The 18,075-nt window shown below is 39.1% G+C and overlaps 1 protein-coding gene across 3 annotated transcripts in view; it reads left to right on the top strand.

Moving 5' to 3' along the window:
* Positions 1-18,075, top strand: part of UHRF2 (ubiquitin like with PHD and ring finger domains 2) — a 97,155-nt gene that overhangs the window by 52,390 nt on the left and 26,690 nt on the right. For all 3 annotated transcript variants that reach the window (XM_050761699.1, XM_050761700.1, XM_050761701.1), the window contains 2 exons: positions 13,406-13,515; positions 15,532-15,718. In XM_050761699.1, coding sequence (XP_050617656.1) covers positions 13,406-13,515; positions 15,532-15,718 — 297 coding nt within the window. The remainder of the gene's footprint in view (positions 1-13,405; positions 13,516-15,531; positions 15,719-18,075) is intronic.

The following is an 18,075-nucleotide window of genomic DNA, read 5'->3' as shown; positions in this document are numbered from 1 at the left end:
TGAGGAATGAATTGATTATATGCATGTTTTTATTATGATCAATGGTGTTTTGTGCATAAAGAATGTCTTGATAGCCTTTAACAAAAATGGTAAATAAGTGAAAAAGTGACTTTGGCCTTGAATTTGTGACATTTATTGAATCACTTAAAGTAGTACATGGAAAGCACCTGTTTCCAGGTAGGGTGGGACAGCTGGCAGTAGATTAGTGCTTTTAGCTAAAACAACTAGAATAGCCTGATGAAAGTCATTCTTTGAATGCACGAGAGAATCAAAGAGAACCACTGTGGGTATGTCTCTGGAGAGGTAAGAATCTCAGAAGGCAGGTAGCTTTGTAGTTGTGTTTTGTCCCTGGGGAATCTGCTAATTCTGGATGCAGTGTAAAATCTAGTTCAGAGCAGCTAGGAGTCAGATGGAAAGAGAAATCAGTAGAGCTTTTGGCAGATATTTGGGATGCCTCGAGCATATGGCCTGCTTTCAGCTTTGGTTGAATACTGGACTTCTGCTGGGCAAGAGGTTGGAAACGTAAGTAAGAAGTGGCATTTTCAGCAGTCTTAGAAGGCATACACTAGATTTTAGGGTAACTGGTGTAATGGCTCCACAGAATATGTGGGTCTTTTAGTTTGAAAACTAGATGGCTGGCTGGGTGCGGTGGCTCATGCCTGTCATCCTAGCACTTTGGGAGGCCGAGGCGGGTGGATCACAAGGTCAGGAGATCGAGACCATCCTGGCTAATATGGTGAAACCCCGTCTCTACTAAAAATATAAAAAATTAGCCGGGCGTCATGGCACGCGTCTGGAACCCCAGCTGCTCGGGAGGCTGAGGCAGGAGAATCGCTTAGACCTGGGAGGCAGAGGTTGCAGTGAGCCCGAGATTATGCCACTACACTCCAGCCTGGGTGACAGAGTTGAGACACCATCTCAAAAAAAGAAAAGAAAAAGAAAATTGTATAGCTAAGGCATGTAGGTAGACTAAATCTTATTTCAAGACTGTAAACCAGCCTTGACTCAGCTTAGATGCTGATTAAATGTCAAACCACCACAGTATCTCACCAGCAGAAGGAAGGTTGAACTTTCCTTTACATAAGATAATATCTGAAGCTTTTGGCTCCATGATGGAGCCAAAAATGCCATTCTGCCAAAAGATGGTACCACATAATCAGAAAACAGAAGGAATGCCAATTATAGGAATAGACCCATTAGGTGATCTTGATAATTCCAGTTATCAGAGAGACTTTAAAGTAACTGTGATTAATATGCTGAAAACATGGTAAATGTCCACTGAGAATTGGAACTCACAAAATAATTATATGGAGATTTTAGAACTGAGAATTATAGTAAGAAAGTAAGACCTTGTTAAATTGATTTAATAACAAATAAGGGCCGGGCGCAGCGGCTCATGCCTGTAATCCTAGCACTTTGGGAGGCCGAGGCGGGTGGATCACGAGATCAAGAGATGGAGACTATCCTGGCCAACATGGTGAAACCCTGTCTCTACTAAAAATATAAAAATTAACCGGGCGTAGTGGCAGGCACCTGTAGTCCCAGCTACTTGGGAGGCTGAGGCAAGAGAATCACTTGAACCCGGAAGGTGGAGGTTGCAGTGAGCCGAAATTGCGCCACTGTACTCCAGCCTGGCAACAGAGCAAGACTCTGTCTCAAAAAAAAAAAAATATATATATATATATATGTGTGTGTGTGTGTGTGTGTGTGTGTGTGTGTGTGTGTATATATATGGAGTTCCTAAAGAAGAGAGTAGAGTGAAAACAGTATTTGAAAATATAACTGATTGAAGATATCAGTCCAGGTCAAAGAAGTTCTCTAAACTCTAAGCAGGATAAATATAAAGAAAATGCACAGTGGTATATCACAAATAAGAATGCTAAAAACTAAAGATAAAAACACAGGGAAGATGACCACGTTTTTATTAGAAGCAATTTAAGCTAGGAGACAGTGGAATGGCATGTGAAAATACTAATTTAAGAACATTCCCAGCCGGGCGCAGTGGCTCACACCTGTATAATCCGAGCACTTTGGAAGGCCGAGGCGGGCAGATCACTTGAGGTCAGGAATTCAAGACCAGCCTGGCCAACATGGCAAAACCCTGTGTCTACTAAAAATTTTAAAATTAGCTGTGTGTGGTAGCATGCACCTGTAACCCCAGCTGTTTGTGAGGCTAAAGCAGGAGAATTGCTTGATCCTGGGAGGTGGAGGTTGCAGTGAGCTGAGATCGTGCCACTGCACTCCAGCCTGGGTGACAGCAAGATTCCATCTCAAAAAATAAAATAAAAAAATTCCCAACTTAAAATACATTTTAAATGAAAATACCTGTCAAAAATAAAGCCAAAATAAAAATGTTATCAAACGAAACCTGAAAGAATTCACCACCAACAGACAGGCACCAGGAGAAATAATAAAGGGAGTTAAGTGGGAGGAAGGAGATTCCAGGTAGAAACATGGAAATATAGGACAGAATTAAGAGCAGGGAAAGGGTAAATGTATGAGTAAGTATAAGTAATTATTTTTTAAAATAGTGAACTTTAAAAAATACATAGAAAAAATGCCTGACAACAGTAATGCAGAAGATGGGGTTGATAAATGAAGTTCTGAGATTCTGGCATCATTGGGGAAGTAGTGAAAGTAAAATTTAAAGTAGATTATATCAGGTTTGCACAGCCCAATCTCTAGTGCAACTACTAAAAATAAAAGATTTTTAACAAATTAATACACTGAAAATGAAAAAATAAATATTAGTCTAATCCAAAAGAAGGCAATTGTGACTAAAAGAAGCAGATAAGTAGAAAACATACAGTAAAATGGCAGAAACAAACACAGCTGTATCAGCCATTATATTAACTGTGTGTGAGTAAAGCATTTCAAGACAACGATCAACGAAGTAGATTAAAATTAAAAATCCACATACTACTCTTAAGAAAGACTCCTTAAATATAAAGTCACAGAAGTTGAAAAGGGATGGATAGTTGGGATTATAAGAAGATGTCAATAGCAAAGACTTTTCAGATCTCCTTAAAAGTGCTGGTAATATAGAACAAAATATTACTAAATTATCTAATTCACAAACTCATGAACAACATCTACAATGAAACAGGATGGTATGGTATCATAAGCCCCAAAATAGCTGGTGGGATAAACAGTGGAAAGTTTCAAGACCTGTGTAGTATCAGTGGCTATGCAAGAGAAATGTGTGTTGCGCCCAAGAATTCCAAATAATGAATTAGTTCAGCAAACTAATTTGAAAATAGCAGCTATGGTAGCCATCTTTTAAGGTAACCCCCAATGATTCCTGCTTACTAATACTCACCCTCATGTAGTTTTCAGCCATATTTTACTAGGGTGACTCTTTGTGACCAGTAGAATATGGTGTAAGTGATGCTATGGCACTTCAAGATGAGGTTTTAAAAAGATACCAGCCTCCATTTTGGGTGTACCCTCTTGGATCACTTCCTCTGAGGGAAGCCAGCTGCATGTGATGAGGCTATTCAGGCAGCTTTTTTATTTTCCCTGAGTAGAGCCTTTACATGAGACTGCACCCCTGGCCAATGGCTTAACTGCAGTCTCATGAAAGATCTGAACCCAGAACTATCCAGCTAAGCTACTCCCAGATTCCTGACCCACCCCAGTATGATTAAGTACAAGCAGTTTGCAGTAAGATCTGAAGGGACTAGAATACTCTTTAAACTCTTTAAATTGGTCAGCTAAAACTCCATTCCAGGACTAAAGCTCCATATTGAGAAGAAACTGGTGGGAATAGGATCCACACTAAGTAGGATGAGGAGAATAGAGACAAAGGAAAAAGGGGTCCGGTTAGAAATAGGGGAGGAGAATACAGCCGAAAGATTTCAGTAAGTAAGCTTCCATGCTGTCTTTTTAAAATTGTTTTTGAGGTATAACTTACATTCAGTAATGTATACTTACCTTAAGTGTATCTTAAATATAGTGAACACTGACAGATGGATATACACATGTCACCACTAATCAAAACACAATGTTTTCATCACCCCCAAAAGTTCCCTTGGGTCCCATTACAGTTACCGCTACCATCTGTAGAATTGGTCCCAGACTGCCACTGATTGGCCTTCTATCAGATTAGATTTTAGCCTCCAGAATTTTGACTGTTTATCCAAGAAATGTGTAATTTGGTGGGGGGCGCCCAAAATGGCCAAATAGGAACAGCTCCAGCCTCCAGCTCCCAGCGTGAGCAACACAGAAGATGGTGATTTCTGCATTTTCAACTGAGGTACTGGGTTCATCTCACTGGGGCGTGTCGGACAGTGCTGGTGAGTAGATGCAGCCCAACCAGCGAGAGCTGAAGCAGGGCGAGGCATTGCCTCACCTGGGAAGCGAAAGGAGGAAGGGAATTCCTTTTCCTAGCCAAGGGAAACCGAGACACAACACCTGGAAAATCGGGTAACTCCCATCCTAATACTGCGCTTTACCAAGTACTGCGCTTTAGCAAATGGCACACCAGGAGATTATATCCCACACCTGGCCGGGAGGGTCCCACGCCCACAGAGCCTCCCTCCTTGCTAGCACAGCAATCTGACATCTAACTGCAAGGCAGCGAGGCTGGGGGTGGGGCACCTGCCATTGCTGAGGCTTAAGTAGGTAAACAAAGCCACCGGGAAGCTCGAACAGGGTGGAGCCCACCGCAGCACAAGGAGGCCTACCTGCCTCTGTAGACTCCACCTCTGGGGACAGGGCATAGCTAAACAAAAAGCAGCAGAAACCTCTGCAGATGTAAATGTCCCTTTCTGACAGCTTTGAAGAGAGCAGTGGTTGTCCCAGCCCGGAGTTTGAGATCTGAGAACAGACAGACTGCATGTTCAAGTGGGTCCCTGACCCTTGAGTAGCCTAACTGGGAGACATCCCCCCCTAGGTGCAGACTGACACCTCACACCTTGCACGGCTGGGTATTCCTCTGAGGCAAAGTTTCCAGAGCAAGAATCAGACAGTAACACTTGCTGTTCAGCAATATTCTGTCTTCTGCAGCCTCCGCTGCTGATACCCAGGCAGACAGGGTCTGGAGTGGACCTCAAGCAAACTCCAACAGACCTGCAGCTGAGGGGCCTGACTGTTAGAAGAAAAACTAACAGAAAGGACACGCACACCAAAACTCCATCAGCAGTACGTCACATCATCAAAGACCAAAGGCAGATAAAACCACAAAGATGGGGAAAAAGCAGTGCAGAAAAGCTGGAAATTCAAAAAATCAGAGCGCATCTCCCCTCCAAAGGAACGCAGCTCATTGCCAGCAATGGAACAAAGCTGGTCAGAGAATGACTTCGACAAGTTGAGAGAAGAAGGCTTCAGTCGATCAAACTTCTCAGAGCTAAAGGAGGAACTATATACCCAGTGCAAAGAAACTAAAAACCTTGAAAAAAGAATGGAAGAATAAACAATGCAGAGAAGTCCATAAATGAACTGATAGAGATGAAAACCATGACACGAGAACTAGGTGGCAAATGCACAAGCTTCAGTAACCAACTGGATCAACTGGAAGAAAGAGTATCAGCGATTGAAGATCAAATGAATGAAATGCAGTGAGAAGAGAAGTTTAGAGAAAAAAGAGTAAAAAGAAATGAACAAAGCCTTGAAGAAATATGGGATTATGTGAAAAGACCAAATCTACGTCTGATTGGTGTGCCTGAAAGTGACGGGGAGAATGGAACCAAGTTGGAAAACACTCTGCAGGATATTATCCAGAAGAACTTCCCCAATCTAGCAAGGCAGGCCAACATTCAAATTCAGGAAATACAGAGAACACCACAAAGATACTCCTCGAGAAGAGCAACTCCAAGACACATAATTGTCAGATTCACCAAAGTTGAAATGAAGGAAAAAATGTTAAGGGCAGCCAGAGAGAAAGGTCGGGTTACACGCAAAGGGAATCCCATCAGACTAACAGCAGATCTCTCGGCAGAAACTCTCCAAGCCAGAAGAGAGTGGGGGCCAATATTCAACATTCTTAAAGATTCAACCCAGAATTTTATATCCAGCCAAACTAAGTTTAATAAATGAAGGAGAAATAAAATCCTTTACAGACAAGCAAATGCTGAGACATTTTGTCACCACCAGGCCTGCCCTACAAGAGATCCTGAAGGAAACACTAAACATGGAAAGGAACAACAGGTACCAGCCATTGCAAAAACATGCCAAAGTGTAAAGACCATCGATGCTAGGAAGAAACTGCGTCAACTAGTGAGCAAAATAACCAGCTAATATCATAATGACAGGATCAAGTTCACATATAACAATATTAACCTTAAATGTAAATGGACTAAATGCTCCAATTAAAAGACACAGACTGGCAAACTGGATAGTCAAGTCCCATCAGTGTGCTATATTCAGGAGACCCATCTCACAGGCAGAGACACACACAGGCTCAAAATAAAGGGATGGAGGAAAATCTACCAAGCAAATGGAAAACAAAAAAAATGCAGGGGTTGCAATCATAGTCCCTGATAAAACAGACTTTAAACCAACAAAGATCAAAAGAGACAAATAAGAGCCATTACATAATGGTAAAGGGATCAATTCAACAAGAAGAGCTAACTATCCTAAATATATATGTACCCAATACAGGAGCACCAGCTTCATAAAGCAAGTCCTTAGAGACTTACAAAGAGACTTAGACTCCCATACAATAATAATGGGAGACTTCAACACCCCACTGTCAACATTAGACAGATCAATGAAACAGAAAGTTAACAAGGATATCCAGGAATTGAACTCAACTCTGCACCAAGTGGACCTAATAGACATCTACAGAACTCTCTACCCCAAATCAACAGAATATACATTCTTCTCAGTACCACATTGCACTTATTCCAAAATTGACCACATAGTTGGAAGTAAAGCACTCCTCAGCAAATGTAAAAGAATAGAAATTATAACAAACTGTTTCTCAGACCACAGTGCAATCAAACTAGAACTCAGGACTAAGAAACTCACTCAAAACCACTCGACTACATGGAAACTGAACAACCTGCTCCAGAATGACTACTGGGTACATAACGAAATGAAGGCAGAAATAAAGATGTTCTTTGAAACCAATGAGAACAAAGATACAACATACTAGAATCTCTGGGACACATTTAAAGCAATGTGTAGAGGGAAATTTATAGCACTAAATGCCCACAAGAGAAAGCAGGAAATATCTAAAATTGACACCCTAACATCACAATTAAAAGAACTAGAGAAGCAAGAGCAAACACATTCAAAAGCTGGCAGAAGGCAAGAAATAACTAAGATCAGAGTAGAACTGAAGGAGATAGAGACACAAAAAACCCTCCAAAAAATCAATGAATCCAGGAGCCGGTTTTTTGAAAAGATCAACAAAATTGATAGACCGCTAGCTAAGCTAATAAAGAAGAGAGAAGAATCAAATAGACTCAATAAAAAAATGACAAAGGGGTATCACCACCGACCCCACAGAAATACAAACTACCATCAGAAAATACTATAAACACCTCTACGCAAATAAACTAGAAAACCTAGAAGAAATGGACAAATTCCTGGACACTTACACTCTCCCAAGACTAAACCAGGAAGAAGTTGAATCCCTGAATAGACCAATAACAGGCTCTGAAATTGAGGCAATAATTAATAGCCTACCAACCAAAAGAAGTCCAGGACCAGACGGATTCACAGCCAAATTCTACCAGAGGTACAAGGAGGAGCTGGTACCATTCCTTCTGAAACTCTTCCAATCAATAGAAAAAGAGGGAATCCTCCCTAACTCATTTTATGAGGCCAACATCATCCTGATACCAAAACCTGGCAGAGACACAGCAAAAAAAGAGAATTTTAGACCAATATCCCTGATGAACATCGATGCAAAAGTCCTCAATAAAATACTGGCAAACCAAATCCAGCGGCACATCAAAAAGCTTATCCACCATGATCAAGTGGGCTTCATCCCTGGGATGCAAGGCTGGTTCAGCATATGCAAATCAATAAACATCATCCAGCATATAAACAGAACCAAAGACAAAAACCACATGATTATCTGAATAGATGCAGAAAAGGCATTTGACAAAAAGGCCTTTGACAAAATTCAACAGCCCTTCTTGCTAAAAACTTCCAATAAATTTGGTATTGATGGAACATATCTCAAAATAATAAGAGTTACTTATGACAAAGCCACAGCCAATATCATACTGAATGGGCAAAAACTGGAAGCATTCCCTTTGAAAACTGGCACAAGACAGGGATGCCCTCTGTCATCACTCCTATTCAACACAGTGTTGGAAGTTCTGGCCAGGACAATCAGGCAGAAGAAAGAAAGAAAGGGTATTCAGTTAGGAAAAGAGGAAGTCAAATTGTCCCTGTTTGCAGATGACATGATTGTATATTTAGAAAACCCCATTGTCTCAGCCCAAAATCTCCTTAAGCTGATAAGCAACTTCAGCAAAGTCTCAGGATACAAAATTAATGTGCAAAAATCACAAGCATTCTTATACACCAATAACAGACAGCCAAATCATGAATGAACACCCATTCACAATTGCTTCAAAGAGAATAAAATAGCTAGGAATCCAACTTACAAGGGATGTGAAGGACCTCTTCAGTGAGAACTACAAACCACTGCTCAGTGAAATAAAAGAGGACACAAACAAATGAAGGAACATACCATGCTCATGGATAGGAAGAATCAATATTGTGAAAATGGCCATACTGCCCAAAGTAATTTATAGATTCAATGCCATCCCCATTAAGCTACCAATGACTTTCTTCACAGAATTGGAAAAAACTGCTTTCAAGTTCATATGGAACCAAAAAAGAGCCCGCATTGCCAAGACAATCCTAAGCCAAAAGAACAAAGCTGGAGACATCACGCTACCTGACTTCAAACTATACTACCAGGCTACAGTAACCAAAACAGCATGGTACTGGTACCAAAACAGAGATCTAGACCAATGGAACAGAACAGAGCCCTCAGAAATAATACCACACATCTACAGCCATCTGATCTTTGACAACCCTGACAAAAAACAAGAAATGGGGAAAGGATTCCCTATTTAGTAAATGGCTAGCCATAAGTAGAAAGCCGAAACTGGATCCTTTCCTTACTCCTTATATGAAAATTAATTCAAGATGGATTAGAGACTTAAATGTTAGACCTAATACCATAAAAACCCTCGAAGAAAACCTAGGTAATACCATTCAGGACATAGGCATGGGCGAGGACTTCATGTCTAAAACGCCAAAAGCAATGGCAACAAAAGCCAAAATTGACAAATGGGATCTAATTAAACTAAAGAGCTTCTGCATAGCAAAAGAAACTACCATCAGAGTGAATAGGCAACCTACAGAATGGGAGAAAATGTTTGCAATCTACTCATCTGACAAAGGGCTAATATCCAGAACCTACAAAGAACTCAAACAAACTTACAACAGAGAAAAATACAACCCCATCAAAAAGTGGGCAAAGGATATGAACAGACACTTCTCAGAAGAAGACATCTGTGCAGCCAACAGACACATGAAAAAATGCTCATCATCACCCGCCATCAGAGAAATGCAAATCAAAACCACAATGAGATACCATCTCACACCAGTTAGAATGGCGATCATTAAAAAGTCAGGAAACAACAGGTGCTGGAGAGGATGTGGAGAAATAGGAACACTTTTACACTATTGGTGGGACTGTAAACTAGTTCAACTGTTGTGGAAGACAGTGTGGTGATTCCTCAAGGATCTAGAACTAGAAATACCATTTGACCCAGCCATCCCATCACTGGGAGTGTAAATCATGCTGCTATAAAGACACATGCACACGTATGTTTATTGCAGCGCTATTCACAATAGCAAAGACTTGGAATCAACCCAAATGTCCATCAGTGACAGACTGGATTAAGAAAATGTGGCACATATGCAACATGGAATACTATGCAGCCATAAAAAAGGATGAGTTTGTGTCCTTTGTAGGGACATGGATGCAGCTGGAAACCATCATTCTCAGCAAACTATCGCAAGAACAGAAAACCAAACACTGCATGTTTTCACTCACAGGTGGGAATGAGATCACTTGGACACAGGAAGGGGAACATCACACACCGGGGCCTATTGTCACGAGGGGGAAGAGGGGAGGGATAGCATTTAGGATATATACCTAATGTAAATGACGAGTTAATGGGTGCAGCTCACCAACATGGCATATGTATACATATGTAACAAACCTGCATGTTGTGTACATGTACCCTAGAACTTAAAAGTATAATAATAATAATAATAAAAAGTGTGATCTATGACTGCTAGCAAAAAGTGAAGTTAGACCCTTTAAAGGGTTCAGGAAATTGATGAAAATAAGCAAAAGGAAAGGATTGATGTTAAATTTTATGTGAAGTTAGAGTGAGAAAGTAAGGAACAGTATAACATACTTAACAAGGAAAACATTCCAGAAAAGCATGAGTCAAGGAGAGCCAAGGATTTTAAGTCTAGCCAAAGTAGCTTTTAGTATAACAGCTACAGACAAACTGTCATTAACTTTAAAGAACTGCGGGAGTATTGTTCTGATGAAGCCTTCCTAAGGAATATTCAGGAGAACTAGGTTCAAACAATCGAGATAACTGAAGATAATTTGAAATAAAGAGTTGTGCTCAATATTTAAAATATTTCTGCATTTAGAACCAGGACTAATTGAACATAAAGGAGAAAGTGTAGTATGTACTGGCTTTATGACCTGACACAGCTACATTATAACTAAAAAATGGAAGGAATATATGCAAAAAATTTAAACTATTTTCAGTAATTGACAGCTGGCAACAATGTCTTGCATGTAATGTGGGATAAAGCAAAGGAGTATTTGTAGTGTTCTAATTCTGGTATCCTTAAGAACTAGATTTTTTCTGGTTGGGGGAAAAAGAAACAAAGATACATAATTTTTTAATAAAGTAAATATCCTTTAGCCCTGAATTTGAATACAAATTGTTAGTATGAACTCATGAGATGTTCTGTGTTTGAGTGTGTATATTAATGTGTATGTTTAAAATTTATAGGCTACAAACAGTAATCAACCCAGTTGTAGTAAGCTTTCCTAGTGCCTAACTATGGTCTCAAAATACCTTTCCCACTGAAAGAAACTCCTCGCCGGGGGCAGAAAATGTGCAAGATGAACCCGGAATATCTTGTCATGCAAATAAGGAATCCCACAAGTCTGCTAAGTTCTTGTCAGAAGGATTTGAGAGTCAACTGGAAGCTCCCACTGGTCAAAGATGAGACAGTTTTGAACATTGATAAGAAAAATACAGTTGGTTGAGACATACCAAATATATTTAAATCCATGAGTTTATAGTAACACAAAAAAGCTTGTCACCATGGAAGTTGATAGAGAATGATTTATTTTTAAAACTGCTGAATCAGCATTTTATCTTTGTTATATGAGCTATACTACTGGGTCACCAACTAGTTAATGAGGTCATTTCTCTATAAAATTGTGCCAAGTAAATGAGATGAGAAGGGAATGATAGAATGGGAATATCAACATTTTCTAATCCCCAATGAATTAATGTAGGCATTGAGCATTAGTAGCTGCCATTATGAGAGGAAAAGAGACAAATAACTAGGTGCTTCCTGATGGAAATAGACCTATGAAATTATCTTACCAAGAAAATGAGCCTAAATCTGATTGAGACTGAGTCTTTAGCCCAGGAGTTGGCAATATTTTTTTTTCTGTAAAGAGCCAGATAGTAAATAGTTTAACTTGGGGGCCAGATGATCTGTCACAACTACTCAACTCTGCTGTTACAGCATGAAACCAGCCATAGATAATACAAAAATCAAATGGCATAACTAAGTTCTAATAAAACTTTATTTAAAGATTTTTGACCTACACTCCAGATTAGCTACCAATGTACAAGAAATATGAATGACAGGAAAAACTGTTTGAACCATACTTTGGGAATGCAAATATCAAAAATCAAGACTGTGAGAAACACTTTAGGACAAATGGTTGGAATTGTTAACAGATTTCAAGGAGGAAAGAGATGGCATGTGGATTTATAGATTAGAGACTTTTCAAACACAGGCAAAACTGTTTTAGGGAGGTAGACAAGTGACATGATGAAAAAAATTAAGGTAAATATAACTCTTGGAAGGACACAAAATTGTCATTGTGAGGGGACAAGGTAAGGGTTTCTGAGGCAGTTGATATTCCTCTGTCTTCTGTCATTGTTGGTGGTCACAAAGGATGTGTATATTGATAATTGGTTCAAAGCTATGCATTTATGGAGTTTTCTGCATTTGTATATATTTGACATTGAAAGTTTTTTAAAAAAAGGTGGAAGGATGGAAAAAGTCTTCAAGCAAGTGCTAACCAAAAGAAAGTAAACTTTTGATTCAGAATGCATTATTAGAGATAAGCTACTCAATAAGATGTAGCCTTCTTAAATCTATACCTAATAAAGCAAAAGCCAACAGATTAAAAGGAGAAATAGGCCGGGCGTGGTGACTCATGCCTGTAATACCAGCACTTCGGGAGGCCGAGGTGGGCAGATCAGCTGAGGTCAGGAGTTGGAGATGAGCCCAGCCAACATGGTGAAACCCTGTCTCTACTAAAAATAAAAAAAATTAGCCGAGTATGGTGGTGCAGGCCTGTAGTCCCAGCTACTTGGAAGGCTGAGGCAGGAGAATTGCCTGAACACAGGAGTTGGAGGCTACAGTGAGCCGAGATTGCACCACCAGCCAGGTGACAGAGCGAGACTCCATCTCAATAAATAATATAAACAAACAAATAAATAAATGGAGAAATGTACAAATCCACACCCATGTAGGAAACTTTGAAGAAGTGTATACAAACAAATATGAATTGAGTCTGACAAGTATGGTTTAGTATGAAAGACTTTATGAAAAGGGTATCTTATTTTTGCCTAGAAATTTTATTTATTGGAAATTTTTTTTTTTTAGATTTTTAAAATAAATTCTACAGAATTATCCCATGTAATTACATTTTCACAAAAGTATATGAAAATATATTGCTTACATAAAAGAAATGTTAAAATTCTACCAAAGGACAAAACTAACAGAAAACATACCTTATTTCTTGATAGAAAGGTTTAATATTACACAGATGTAACAGGAAATTATTTAAATCTTCCATTGTAATTGACAGAATACCATTTTACCCAGTCTTTAAATTTACAAGATAGCTACTTCTTACCGGATAAACTAATGAAGCCTGTATTTTTTTTTCTCATATTATGTTAACTAATCACTATGGACTTTTCCTACTATTGAAAACAATAGTTCAGAATGATTGGAATAGCTCTAATCTCAGTTTATAGATAGGCAGATTTCAGTGAGATTCCAAACTGACTTTTAGTTGTTATTTGTTTATATACCTTAGATTTTGCTGGCAGAAGTTAACCTTTCTTCCTTTTTTAAACAGGGGTTCTGAAGGAACATTAAATGATTGCAAGATAATATCTGTAGATGAAATCTTCAAGATTGAGAAACCTGGAGCCCATCCTCTTTCGTTTGCAGATGGAAAGTTTTTAAGTATGGATTTTTGTTTTTGGGCTTAGACTGTATGTGTTGTACATTATTGAACTTTATTTGTACTGGTCAGTGAATAACTTGGAAGGAAGTATAAAAGTGTAGACCATACAAATTTATTTTCAAGACAACAGTTTTGATCTAAGATTCATTTTGTTGTAATGAATTTTTCCCAAATGATAAAATGTTATTTTTGAAGAAATGTATTATCTTGGTATTTTATTGCTATTCTTTATTTTAAAAATATTATGGATATATAATAGTTGTAGTTATTTAAAGAGTATATGTGATATTTTGATACAGGCATACAATGTGTAATGATCAAATCTGGGAAATTGGGATATTCATCACCTCAAACATTTATCATTTTTTGTGTGTGTTGGTAACATTCCAAATCTGTTCTTTTAGTGATTCTTTCTAACTGTATCTTTGCACCTTATAGCCAACCCTTCTTTATCCCCTGCCCCACTTCCCTTCCCAGCCTCTAATAACCATCATCATTCTATTCTTTACCTGCACAAGATCAATTTTTTTTGGCTCCCACATATGAAAGAGAACATGTCACATTTGTCCTTTTGTACTTGGCTTCTTTCACTTAACATAATGTTCTCGAGTTTCATCCATGTTGTAAATGAAAGGTTTCTATTATTTTTATGGCAGAATAATATTTTGTTGTATATGTATATACTGCATTGTCTTTTTATCTGTTGATGGATTTCCTGTTGTTTCCTCTGTTATAGATTCTGTCCAAAGAAAAAGCCTGTTTCTGTAATTTTGTTAGCCACCCACGTTTAGTTTTTAATAATGAGATTTATTTTTACACAAGTAAAGTCTTAGAATTATAGTGCTGATTGAGCCTTGAATTTCTGGGAGGTAATAAATGAGGCTTATATAAACATTAGAAGGTTAGAATGCAGCTGTACCTCTTCATTTTACAGATTTTTCTTGCTTGATATCAAACATTTGGTAACAGAGATAGAATTAGATTCTAGGTCTTTTCATTCATGGTGGGGCTTTTGTTTGTTTGTTTTTTGTTTCGAGACAGTTTTGCTCTTGTCTCCCAGGCTGGAATAAAATGGCATGATCTTGGCTCACTGCAACCTCTGCCTCTCAGGTTAAAGCGATTCTCCTGCCTTAGCCTCTAGTAGCTGGGATTACAAGTTCCTGCCACCAAGCCCAGCTAATTTTTGTAATTTTAGTAGGAATGGGGTTTCACTGTGTTGGCCAGGTTCTCGAACTCCTGACCTCATGAGCCACACCTGGCCTCAGGCATTTATTTTTAAAGCCTCACACTTGATTATTCTTTTTGGTTCCTTTCTTTTCATTAGAAAAGCTGTATGCTGGCTGGACACGGTGGCTCAAGCCTGTAGTCCCAGCACTTTGAGAGGCCGAGACGGGCGGATCATGAGGTCAGGAGATCGAGACCATCCTGGCTAATGCGGTGAAACCCCGTCTCTACTAAAAAGTACAAAAAACTAGCCGAGCGAGGTGGCGGGTGCCTGTAGTCCCAGCTACTCGGGAGGCTGAGGCAGGAGAATGGCATAAACCTGGGAGGCGGAGCTTGCAGTGAGCTGAGATCCGGCCACTGCACTCCAGCTTGGGTGACAGAGTGAGACTCCGTCTCAAAAAAAAAAAGCTGTATGCTGGCCGGGTGCCAGCACTTTGGGAGGCCAAGGTGGGCAAATCACCTGAGGGGTCAAGAGTTTGAGACCAGTCTGGCCAATATGGAGAAACCTCATCTCTGCTAAAAAATAAAAAAGCCAGGCATGGTGGCGCCTGCCTGTAATCCCAGCTACTTGGGAGCCTGAGGCGGGAGAATCACTGGAACCTGGGAGGCAGAGGTTGCAGTGAGCCAAGATCACGCTATTGCACTCCAGCCTGGGCAACAAGAGCAAAACTTCATCTCAAAAAAAATAAAAAAATAAAAAATAATGCTGTTTCCACAGACTTTTCTTTATGCGGTTCATAGATACAAAAAATGTTTTAAGACTAGGCTTGCTATAATTTTGTTCTTAATAGGGCGAAATGACCCTGAATGTGACCTGTGTGGTGGAGACCCAGATAAGAAATGCCATTCTTGCTCCTGTCGTGTATGTGGTGGGAAACATGAACCCAACATGCAGCTTCTGTGTGATGAATGTAATGTGGCTTATCATATTTACTGTCTGAATCCACCTTTGGATAAAGTCCCAGAAGAGGAATACTGGTATGATTATCAGGTTTTTGTTGTTGTTGTTCTTGCTATGTAAATAATTAAACATGAAATATGTATTTGAACCACCAAAAGTAGATTTCTAAAGATACATAATATAAAAGTGCTTAAAGTGTTATGACCAGGGGTTACTTAGCATTCATAGCTTTATTCAATTACTGTAACAACTTCTGAACCATCACTTGCTCCATTTTTTAATCCCTTCAGTTTCTTCTCTGATAATAGAGTCTGGGTTCATTCAAAAACGCAAATCTGATTGTGTTGCTTCGTTGCTTCAGAGGGTTTATGTTGCCTTACAGGAGTGATATTTAGTGTGATATTTAGTTGCTTCTCCAGCCTGTATCTCTTACCACTTTCCTCTTTCATTTCCCCAAATACTCTACACTCTAGCCAGATTAAATATCTTTCAACTCCTTAAGTAAGCCATGTTCTTTTCCAGGTTGTCACACTTGCCATATTTTTATCTTGGAAGCATTATCCTCTTTGCTTAACTTCAAGATGATACTAATCCTTCAGCTTTTCAGTTAAATGTGACTTCCTCTGGTTATCCTTTATGGATGGTCCTCTACCCCCAACCATGCTAGATATCCTTGTTATGGTCTATAATAGTACTTAGCATTTACTAAACACTAACAAAGCAGTTTATATGATTACTGTATTTGATCCTGTGATGTTGATACATCGAAGAAGATTCCAGTTATGCTTGCCAAAATCTGTTCTTCTCTTATGGCATAGTGATAACTACAAAAAGAAGTTATCAGAAAAGAGACTGGGAAAAATGTGTCCAAAGTTAATCCTTTTAATACCATGTTGAGGAGGGTTTTTCTTTTTAAACTGTGTGCCATATTGCTACTGTTGAGCATTTTTAAGGACGACTGAGTCAGAAATAACTGATGTCACAAGTGGGTAATTGGTATCTGTGAAAAATAGATTGTTCCTTTTGATCTCTCCCTAACCTGTTGGGAAGGCTGTTGCTGTATTATGACAGAGGCTGTAGAGGTGAGAGAAAGGGGGAAAGGATATATCTTCTTCCTTTTACCTCCTACTACTACCTTATATGATCACACTCTGAATTTTACCATCACTAATAACTGTTTCTTCTGAAATCTCATATTTTCCTTCCTTCTTGTTCAGTGGATGACATATTTCTGCTTTTCTAAAATACAAACTCTTTCACCTGCTCTTACAGTCTTTCCAGAAACTTCACTTCTTCAGTTAATCCCTCTCCCAAGTTACCATTTTACCAAGTTACCATTACCAGATCGTTCTCATTAGCATTCTAGAATCTCTTGAATTTTCAAAATACACACAAACCTCCCTTGATCCCATTTCTCCACCAGCTGTCTACCCCATTCTCTGCTTCTTTCATGGCAAAGATTCTCAAGAGCTATCTCTACTAATTGTTTCAATTTCCTCTCCTGTTCATACTTCTGCACTCCAGTCTAGCTTTCTTTCCACTGTATCTGCTTATGTCAGGTTCACAGACACTTTTTATGTCTACACCTAAAGGTCAGTTCTCATTCCTTACTCAACTGCTTAGCTGGTTACTCTGTTTTATAGATCTGAGATCATATAATCCCATTTTTCTACCTACTTCACTGGCCTTTCCTTCTTAGTCTCTTACTGGGTTCCCTTCACCTACCAGATTTCAGAGGCCCCCACCCTAACCCCCAAAGCACTATCCACTTCTTTTCTATGCTAGGGAACTATGCTTGTTCCCTAGATGATCTCATCCAATTATGAGATGTTAAATACGAAGCTAATAGTTCTGAATTTATGTCTTCATTTCTAATTTCCCCTGAGCTTTATATTCCTATGTGCAATTGCTTAGTGGACTGGCATCACAAAATTAGTCCAGATGGAGTTCTTGATTTCCACAAACTCCCTAAAATCCTGCTCCTCCCCTAGTCTTCATTAAATAGAACTAATCATTTTATGCCAAAAAGCTAAACTTCATTTTATGCCAAAAACTAATCATTTTATGCCAAAAAGCTAAACTTCATCCTCAGTTCTTTTGTTCTTTCACATACTCTACATCAATAGATTTTGACAGTTCTTAATGTTTCTTCATTCTCATCTCCCAGCCCAAACAACTATCTCTTCCTTGAACTTCTGTAACAGATATCTAACTAGTCTCTTTGCTTCATGTGCTATCCTTTCTCCCATAGCAGCAGAGTGAGCTTAAAAAGGCCTGAATTAGATCATTTGTCTGTTTGAAACTCTCTAATGTCTTCCTATTTCACTTAGAATAAAAATCTAAGCCCTTACCATTTATGACCTGGCCCATGTCTACTCTCTAACTTCGGTTGCTTATCACTAGCCTGTTTACTTACTAACCTTGGTCTCTACCC

The sequence above is a fragment of the Macaca thibetana genome, chromosome 15 (genome assembly GCF_024542745.1).
Source record: "Macaca thibetana thibetana isolate TM-01 chromosome 15, ASM2454274v1, whole genome shotgun sequence".
Lineage (NCBI taxonomy): Eukaryota > Metazoa > Chordata > Mammalia > Primates > Cercopithecidae > Macaca > Macaca thibetana.
The sequence above is the reverse complement of the archived record's forward strand: the minus strand, read 5'-3'. Positions and strand labels throughout refer to the sequence as shown.